Below are 10,407 nucleotides of genomic sequence, written 5' to 3'. Positions count from 1 at the left end.
GTGTGATCAAATTAATACTCCGTCCTTTAAAACACAACAACGTTTCCAAAGCAGTGACCGTGAATGCAATATGTTGAGGGATGTTGGCAGATTCCCTGAAAAACGCGTTGCCGTGAATGCGATTTTAGGTTTACAGTATTTTATATGTAGTTTATTTATTTATTTATTTATTTATTTGTTGTTGTTTTTTTAGCCTTGCCCTTTTGAAGCGATTTTACTTATTTTAGAATGTTAGCATCTTGAATAAGGAGAAACAAGTGAAGCAAGGGAAAAGAGCATCTGAAATTTCAGGCAGGTATTTTTCGAAACTCCATGATGACCCCTGGTGTCCAGACGCTTATTAATTCCGCATACACGTTGCTTTTCTGATTTTGTCCACTTGGAGACGCTACGTCCCCCTATTTGTCCACATTCATGTGACCACCGTGGAGGCGGAGTTCTGTTGTAAAATTCTAAGTGCTACAGTCTGTCACTAAAACAGATAAAGTGTTGTTGACAGACTCGTTGTTCACCTTCGGGCTTGCTTCTTTTGCCTGCAGATGTGCCTCTAAAGAAACGGGGTCGGACATTATCATTGTCAAAGAGGATTTGTACGAGGACAGGACACTGACATATGAGGTGCGTGAGCTGTAGCACATGGGGTGACAACATGCATTCCTTAATGTGAGTGTCTACAATATACAGTATTGTGTATGATTTACTTCGCAGAACAAGGCGCTGGCCTGTTGCTAGGAAACCTTTTGACAGCTGCAAGCTTTTGGAAAGTGCTAGTCCAACCATGGTCTACTTATATGGCAACACAAACCTCCTACACCATCAGTCATCATTTCATGTTGTGTTCGAGTCTAAATCCCTTTTTTGTCTTGTCCGTTACAGCACAGTATCCATGGTTGTTACTGAATCAAGTGACTACTGTATATTGCTTGCAGAAAAATGGCGTTCTTAATGTGATCATCAGTGCATATTGTTTTCAAACCTATGATTGAAAAAAGCACCTGTATGCCATTACTAAAACGCAGGAAATCTGCAAACCTGACTTGTTTGCAGAACTGAATTGACATGCTCCCTCTCCTGCTGTGCTATATAACTTATAATATTTAATGTTACAATCATGAATTGGTTGTCATTGGTGATGCGAGATGGCCCCTTCTCGACCTCATCTATCAGATGCATTTGTCTGTAGCCATGTATTTGAAGGTCACTCTTGAACGGATCGATAACTTCATCTTGCCGGGAACTACTCTGTAAAGGAAGATGAGATGAAGCATATGCGTTTGCATATACAAACAGCTTTTTAATAGCCATTTGAGAATACCTACTGTTTGGAAGTTTTCCAATCGGTGCTGACATCAATGCTTAATGTCAATTGTATTGCTTGGCATACTTTTTAGCTTACCATGGGATATAAATAATGCATGACAGATGTGCAATCTGACAATTTTGAAATTATAGACACAAAGATTTTGAAGTTATCTATGTAATTTAACCACCCGTGTTTCCGGAGTGCTTATTATTCCATTCACTAACATCAAACTGCCCATCGCTGTCACAGTGCGGCTTTTCATCAACACCACCCCCCACCCAGGAAACTGTAAGAATAATAATGGCCAGTGTGTGAGTCAAGTGAGAAGTTGGCACGATGGTTTATGTGCAGTTGCATCTTTTCACTCGTCACACAGAAGCTTGCCACACTGCATTTGCGTGGATTAGATGGATCGACGAAAGCTGACACTCTCTTCTGTTCTGTCAGGCTGATGTGTGTTGCCGGTGAAGAGACTTCAGTCCTCAGGAGACATATAGTACCTCCACTCGACCTCTGCAAGAAACCCTTCATCCTGCGTCCAGGGGCATGCCTCCTGAACCCGGTCTCAGGTAAACGAGCTGGTCAGTCCACACAACCTGAGAAATAAATATGATCCTATTGGATTTTATTTATCTCCTGTAATATTATTTTTTGTCTGAAGTGTGGTAGTAGTGAAATAATTCATCCCTCAACAAGTTTTACTTGATGTTTATCCAAACATTTTATTCAGTGCACTGACAATTTAGGAAAATGAACAAAAACATCAAATGCACTGTATTTCCAAACAGTGTATTAAACATGGGTTAAAACGCTGCCTTTGAAATGGGTTCACTGGATATTAGGGGTGTAACGGTACACAAAAATCTCGGTTCGGTACGTACCTTGGTTTTGAGGTCACGGTTCGGTTCATTTTCGGTACAGTAAGAAAACAAAATGCAAAATATAAATGTGCTAGTTGTTCATTACACACCTTTGTGCTTTCAACAATAGGAACATTAGCCTTTAGAAAGCTAGAATTCTGCTCAAAAAGTAGCGGGTATTATAGATAATCCGACGACAATTTGCCTTTCAGACCCCCCGTATTGGTCAGCTTTCTTTCTGAAAGAAAGAAGAAAAAATAAGTCCTGTGCATTGGCTGATTGACTTCAACGCCCGTGTTTCACTGCGTTCTCGCGGCGGCCATGTTGTCGCGCCGTTGACGTTTCTGGGTTATACTATTCTACCGTGTTGGTCCTCATTATAGTAGAGAAGACTGAGTAAATATAATCTACACAAAGAAACTGTTACGCGATCGACTCACAGCTCGAAAAGTAAGGTTACATTACGTCAGAAACTCGTTCAGTTCGCCACCGTTCCGAACCGAGCACCACGTACCGAAACGGTTCAATACAAATGCATGTACTGTTACACCCTTACTGGATATGAAGTGGCATTTATTAAATCAAAGTTTCTTGTTTACCCATCACAAAGTTTGTAGTACATCACAAATTCTACAAATACTTGTTTTAATTTCACTTTTATGCAGAAAGTCTCCTTGGAGTCTACCTAAGAGACTCCAATTTTCAAACAAATACCCTGACTCAACAGTCATCTCACTTCTGGACCCACATGCATTCAAACCCACACATTCCCATTATGCTCGTTGTCCTACACCCAAACACTACAGAGCGTGTCGCCTGGCAGGCTGCAGCAATCACAGGAATAGCCAACACTAAATGGACTGAGACGGATTTGTATGAACAGTGTGGCATGTTGGCGTAGAACGGGAGAAGGACGGAGGATTTTTTTTTTTTAATCGCCTGACCACTTACGTATGGCACTGCTTGTCAGTCGTTTAGGCACATATTCTAACATATTGTTTTTCCCAATGTAGCATATCTAAATACATGATCAAACTTCATGAAATACTTTGATGTCGAAATATTACAGCCTAGTTTGCTCGACTTCATTTCCACAGCCAAAGTATTTAACAAGTCAAAATAGAATGGGAAAATGAAAAAATACAACAAGCACTTCAGTGTCAGGAGGCTAAGAAAAAAATCCATCCAAAAAGCTTTATTTTACAGGGTACCCGCGGGTTATTAAAAGTATTAAAAAGGTATTGAATTTAGTTTTCCATTATTAAAGGTATTAAAAGTATTAAATTAGCTGTCGTAAGTCTGGAATTTTTTCACCATGGTTTTAATTTTCAAGAACATCTCAGTGCCACCTAAATTATATCCGTGACATATTTTTTATTTTATTTTATTTAATCAATAACGAAGATGACGCGTAGAATTTTAACAATGCACTGCACCTCGTGCGTGCGCGCCGTTAGCATCAATATCATAACAGCAGGCAATCGCACAGTACCAGGCCCGGAGTGGCTAATCGGGAGAACCGGTGTTGTGCCGAAAAATAGCCGCCCCGCGTGAAGTGTCCCCCCTACAACGCTTAATTATAACGCTTTATTGAGCGTTAATTTTATTTATTTGTCCATTTATTTTATTATTGAGCGCCCACACGTCACTCGAACATCTTTTTCTTACCAATCGATGGAAATGGAAACGATTTTCTTGTACCGTCAATATGTCTTATTTTACTCTGCTTGAATTAATAAATGTCATACCTGTGTGATTCTCATTGGGATATGGTCGTGAAAACTTGTAGACTAATACATTTCTGTTCAAAGATGGTTATGTCGCCCAGTCCACTATTTTTTTTACTAAAATACAGTACTAGCATTTTGTGTAATTTATTTATTTAAAACTGATTTTACAGTCTGAAATCCATTACTGTAAAGCGTCCATGAAAAGATTTGATGTTTTCACCTCAATAAAGCGTTATAAATAAGCATTCCCGTCAGGGGGGACACTTCACGCGGGTCGGCTATTTTTCGGCACAACACATCACGCAACCCGCTTTGCGCGATAAATTGTGGCCCTTCTAGCATTCCGTAGTTTGAAATTCGATACCCCGCAACAGGCCCCCTCTCATTCTCCAATGCCGACAGCTCTGCCTCTGGGAAAGAGTATCATGATATCATCCTGTTGACTTGATTCTGGAAAAACTTAATTTTGGGTTTTAATGGCCGAAATGGGGCACGTTGAGGCAGCATGATGAGCGTGAACCCGTCTGGCTGTTGGCGCGACCCATTATCGTTGTTTTTGAGCATGTTTGGATAAAAGTACAGCGATAAACCGTAAATGAACATGCAGAATGAAATATTTTTCATGAGAGCACCACTAAAACTTCCACCATGGAGGCTCCAGGCACTATTTTTGGGCACAAAGACGGAGGATTGGGGTGAAATCCACGTTCTCAGGCAAAACATAAGTTGGGCATTTTAACCCAAAACATTACACTCTGAGGTGGACTGATGAGCGTGAACTACCCTGAAATACACAGGTGTCTGAACTGTATAAGTGCATTGGGAGACAGCTGTTTTGGTGAGTTCAATTATTCTTTCAATCATTCAATCTTTCACATTTAATTGCGGTAATTTTATGTCATGAATAATATGAAAACACTCATAAGTAATGATATATTACATTAATTTTTTATTTATTTAAACTACATACAGTACGCCCCTCAAATTTGAATATCAAGTAAAAGTTGTTTTATTTTGGTAGATTAAACCAACAAAATTGAGTATGTCAATTTGCATGTACCACAAACACCAAAAAAATGAATATGATGAAAAGCTTCAGTTTTGTACACACTTGCCACATGTGTATTTCAAAACACCTGCAAAAGGTTCCTCATTCTTTAAAAAGTCAGTCCAAAATAAGATAAAATTATAGCTAGTACCCCAAAAATAAAATGGTAACTTCACACAGAACCTGCGCTTGAGCCCTTGATCTCAGAACTGTCAGTGGACATGCTCCTCCTCTGTGCCTCCCTTTTTACAAGTTATTCGGGGAAAATTCATATTTGATTCATCTTTACAAGTGTAAAGGAAAACTCTTTTCTTGTTTCTAATGAGGCTTAAATTTGATGAACTCTTGTGCTAATAGCTGTATTTAGACATTGAAATATATAATTTATGCATTTTTTAAAAATCGCAAGTTTACTATTGACAGCATGAGATTAGTCTTGATTTTTAAAAAATTAATCGCTTGACAGCACGATCATTATTACAATATTTTAATAAGGTAGGTCATGACATAAAGAGGGCCGGTCTGTGGCACAAAACTTTTTGTTTTAATTGTATCTTCAATAAATGTGCATTCTTTTGTCAAACACACTTAGTAATTGAGGTTAAATTTGATGTACAGTGCTTTATTTTTTTAATATGATTAAATATTATCTAAATAATGGGTGCGAGAAAAGTATTAATTTTCAGTTGAAATGGCATTAAAAAAGGTCTTAAAAGTCTTGAATTTAGATTTATCAATCCTGGGGGGACCCTGTTTTAGGTTTAACTGTGTAGTGCGTGTGTGTTTTTGTGTGTCTCCACCAGCAGGGAGATGCTGACAGGACATAGACTTTGCCAATCCAAGTCCCATCAGGACTCTGTTCTTTCTGCCTTGAACCAGCAGAGGAAAGACGGACTTCTGTGTGATGTCACCCTGGTGGCCGGGGAACAAAAGTTCCATGCTCACAAAGCCATTCTTGCAGCATGCAGTGATTACTTCCGGGTGAGTCTCTGTTCTGTAAAAATCCTTAACTGATTGTCAAGCTAAACAGATGAGCACTGCTGTTGGATGAGAAAATAATGCTGAAAAGGAAGTGTCATGATACATTTCTTGGAGCATATGCTATATCCGAGAGACAGTCATCAGGATGTTCACCACTGCTGTTGGATAAGAAAATAATGCTGGAAAGTAAATACGTGTCATGACTAGGGCTGTCAAAATTATCGCGTTACGGGTGGTAATTAATTTTTTTAATTAATCACGTTAAAATATTTGACGCAATTAACGCACGTGTCCCGCTCAGACAGTATTCTGCCTTTTGGTAAGTTTTACAGCAAGGCTTTTTGTGCTGTCTAACAGCAAACTCTTGTGGTCGCTTTGCGACATGGTTTATTGTTTTCTTGCCAGTTCAATATGGCTGCACGACGTCTCGGGCTGACGCCTACGTTGTAATGTTGTGCTTATATGATCCTTGGACAAGATTTGTCCGTAAGTATGGTTGTTGTAAAGAATGTACATATTATGTTAGTAAGCGAAATGTTATATTTTTTGTACGAGACGCTTTTTGTTTATGTTTAGTGAACCTGTATAGCGTGCTAAGCTAACGTTGTTGCAAATGCAATGCTTTTGTACTTTTTTTTGTTGTTTTACGACGGTCTAAAGAGGACAATGGTTTGAGGCCATTTTATTAATAAATCAGATGAAAAAGGAAGAAGTCTGATTATTAAGGCGTCGTTCACTAGCTGTCTAGCTTTGGAAAAAGTAGACGCTTCGGAGTGAGGACAGCATAGACAGATTTAAATGACAGTAGAGTGAAATGCCCACTACAGTCCTTATGTACCGTATGTTGAATGTATATATCCATCTTGTGTCTTATCTTTCCATTCCAACAATTTATTTTACAGAATATATATATAATTTACAGAAAAATATGCATATTTTATAGATGGTTTGAATTGCGATTAATTGCGATTAATTACGATTAATTAATTTTTAAGCTGTAATTAACTCGGTTTAAAATTTTAATCGTTTGACAGCCCTAATCATGATACATTTCTTGGAGCATACGCTATATCAGAGAGACAGTTATCAGGATGTTCACCTTCTTGGAGGCCAGTCTAGTCAAAGGTTATCGGTCTGAAGAGCATAGGCACTTGAAAGAGCCTCTCAACCCTTAGCTGGCTCAGCTGGTCATTTGTGAAGAGAGCAAATCTAATTCCAGAAAGGGCAAGCGCAAGGTGACTGAAAAAGAAAAGAGTGACAATATTGTCATTCCAGGGTTTCCCCTAGGATTTTTTGAAGCTGTGGTGGTGGTGGGCTGCGTCAGACAACCCCATCATGTTGTGTCGCGGTGAATTTGTTTCATTTAATGACAAATAAGATTTTTTTAACAATATTTTTTTTTTTCCGAGAACCATAACAAAGATCTGTTTGCAAAGTTTGCACCCTGTCTGGGTACACTTGATTTTCCTGGACTAAAAAAAATAAATAAATAAAAAAAGTAAGCAATAGGTGGTCCATTTATAGTCAATGTGAGGCATGATGCAAGATGGTCCCTCTGTTCCTTAAATCTGTCTTGACCTACACAGGAATAAGAAAAAAAATGAAGGAAATGGAGACACTCAAGTGTCTCTAACTTACATTGTACAGTTGTGTACAATGTACTGTTGACCAAATGTCTTACTCTGTTCATTGCAGAGAAATTTCTCTAACAGTCCACTGTTGAGATGGGCCCTGTCAACGCAATGTCTGACAATTGGCTTAAGCAAGGACACACCACTCCCTAATCATCAGTATGTGATGCCATCTTTGACATCATGCTGACCTGGTCCATATTCTGAAACCCATTTAATGGATTACCCATTTGGATTTAAATATGTCAAATTCACATTAGTCAATCCAACTTCAGTTCAGACTGAAGTGTCTTTGTGTGAGTTACTTTTCTGATTGTTAGTGCAAATTCATATAAAAATTTGTTTCAATGAGATGAAAAATGGAAATACACCATGTATTTTTTAATTTTTTGGGATTTATTATATATAATAGGCGCGTGATTCTGAACATGCACCTTGATTTGCGGTTCAACCACGGCTTGAACGTTGCCATTTCTGTCCATGTTGGGTGCCAACTAATTCCCTTTTTGCTTATTTGAGACAATTTGTATTTGACGTGCTATTTCAGATGACTCATGGCAAATAGTGCGTTAAAAAATGAGCTTCACATATTCATTTAGACATCATGTTAAATCAAACAAATTTTGAATTAGAATGGATCTTTATATCTTAAAAAAATGTCATTCAAGCTGTGGCGGCTTTTATTTTGGTGTGGTGGTGTGCCATGATATTTTTTATGTAGGGGAAACCCTGCATTCTACAGTATGTGTATCAGTTCTGTCTGAGACAGGCTTGTAAACGAACACAGCATCCCTGTACACTTGAAACATGTTAACAATCTGAGACAACGGCTTGTACACGACAAAATCAGGACATCACAATTGGTGAGTACTGTACTGCAAAGAAGTACTGTAATGTAAATATCTCAGCTAAACCTAACACCACTGAGCACTTAGAATGGTTAATGTAGATCCTTTGGTCAGGATTAAACTGTCTGCACCGCAAAGATAATCAGCACTCTTTTGAAGACAAAATGTACATGTTGTTGGCAGAAAGACAGATGGTTTGACATAGGAGTGAAAGTCTATCTACATAAAGGTGGAATGACCATCTCCACACAGAGGTGGCTTAGTATGCAACCTTTCTCTCACATACGGTACAATACAGTTGTTCTATCATCCATTACAAAGAGATGAAACAATTTTGCCTTCAGCAAATAGCAAAAACGCAGTCTCTCATGATTATTGAGGCAGCTGAATGACACTTTTTAAAACTAAATGGAAAATTAATGAAGACGTTTCCACTCTATCATCTCTTGCTGATGGAGAGAGGCCTCACTGCAAGGCATCGGAATGTCGTTTTGCATTTCAAAAGAATAGTACCACTCAACCACAAAATGATTTCAGTGATTCCCATCTGCAAATAGAGTGATTTTATCTATGGATGTCCTGCAATGTTGACTGTGCGAGCTTTTGTAGACTTATGAGGCACTACAAACAGTCCCACTTGTGTAAAACTCAGAAATATTATTTTTTAGCGTGTGTTATGTGGTTAATGGGCATTTTGTTTGACTAGTAGCTACATCACACAGCTGTGATTTCCTTTTTGAGTTGTAGCGAAACAAATTGCAGAGCCTTAAGGCAACAGGAACAGTCGAGTTACAACCAATTCAATTCCCAGTTAATTTAATGACCTGGATAAATGAGAATATTCACAAGCTTCCTCTGTCTGTCTTATGCTGTCTTCCTTGTATGTTGATTAGCTCACAATTTTCCAGCCCAACTTTAAAAAAAAAAAAAAACAAACAAACTATTTTTGTTACTGATTGAAGTAAAGCACTACCAGTTTGATAAACACTTCTGAAATAACAAAATTGCTCTTGATACTCATCATTTTAATTATTTTACAGAATACTAACTCGAAATCTGATAAATGAAAATGATCATTTGTCTAAATCCTAGCCGGTGTTTATAGTTTCAAATTCTGCAACATCCTTCTCAATGTGAAACGCCATAACACTACTTTTCATGATTTTTGTATTTCAATACTTCTTAAATTATTAAGGGAAAACGATTGTAGGCATACTGTATGCTTGAACCTATTGAATCAGGGTTGTGAGAATCCACAGCTTCGATCAGTCCTCTGAGCTCTCTTATATGGAGGGTGTCACATGCAAATTTCACTTTTATGAGCTTTATGCCACATGGTCATTTCCTGGTTAAAACACAGGCGGAGCGGTTTTCAGAACCATTCACCTACAATGATAGGAAAAAGTATCCGAACCTTTTGGAATTTCTCACATTTCTGCATAAAATGACCATCAAATGTGTTCTGATCTTTGTCAAAGTCACACAGATAGAAAAAAACAGTGTCTGCTTGAACTAAACCACCCTACCCAAACCTTTATAAGTTTTCATATTTTAATGAAGATAATATGCAAACAATGACAGAAGGGGGAAAAATAAGTAAGTGAACAATCACATTTCATATTTTGGCAGCAATAATTTCAACCAGACGTTTCCTGTAGCTGCAGATCTGTCTGGCACATCGATAAGGACTAATCTTGGCCCATTCTTCCCTACAAAACTGCTGTAGTTCAGTCAGATCCCGAGGATGTCTGACATGAATCGCTGTCTTTAGGTCATGCCACAGCATCTCAATGGGGTTCAAGTCTGGACTGTGACTTGGCCACTCCAGAACGTGTATTTTGTTCTTCTGAAACCATTCTGAAGTTGATTTACTTCTGTGTTTTGGATTATTGACTTGTTGACGCATCCATCCTCTTTTTAACTTCAACTGTCTGACAGATGGCCTCAGGTTTTCCTGCAAAACATCCTGATAAACTTTTGAATTAATTCTTCCATTAATGATTGAA

General features: G+C 38.2%; 1 protein-coding gene across 6 annotated transcripts in view; it reads left to right on the top strand.

Annotated features, from left to right (window-relative positions):
• The window catches only part of klhl32 (kelch-like family member 32), a 93,517-nt gene that overhangs the window by 24,965 nt on the left and 58,145 nt on the right, over positions 1-10,407 (top strand). For 2 of the 6 annotated variants that reach the window (XM_057834885.1, XM_057834884.1), the window contains exons 2-4: positions 540-618; positions 1,751-1,872; positions 5,745-5,922. In XM_057834885.1, coding sequence (XP_057690868.1) covers positions 1,850-1,872; positions 5,745-5,922 — 201 coding nt within the window. In that variant the 5' untranslated portion in view covers positions 540-618; positions 1,751-1,849. Of the gene's footprint in view, positions 1-415; positions 664-1,750; positions 1,885-4,251; positions 4,732-5,744; positions 5,923-10,407 lie in introns of those variants that run through there. The other 4 variants (XM_057834887.1, XM_057834886.1, XM_057834890.1 and 1 more) reach the window with 4 other exon arrangements.

Source organism: Corythoichthys intestinalis, chromosome 4 (assembly GCF_030265065.1).
Source record: "Corythoichthys intestinalis isolate RoL2023-P3 chromosome 4, ASM3026506v1, whole genome shotgun sequence".
NCBI classification, from domain to species: Eukaryota; Metazoa; Chordata; class Actinopteri; order Syngnathiformes; family Syngnathidae; genus Corythoichthys; species Corythoichthys intestinalis.
This window is presented reverse-complemented; position numbering and strand designations above follow the sequence as displayed.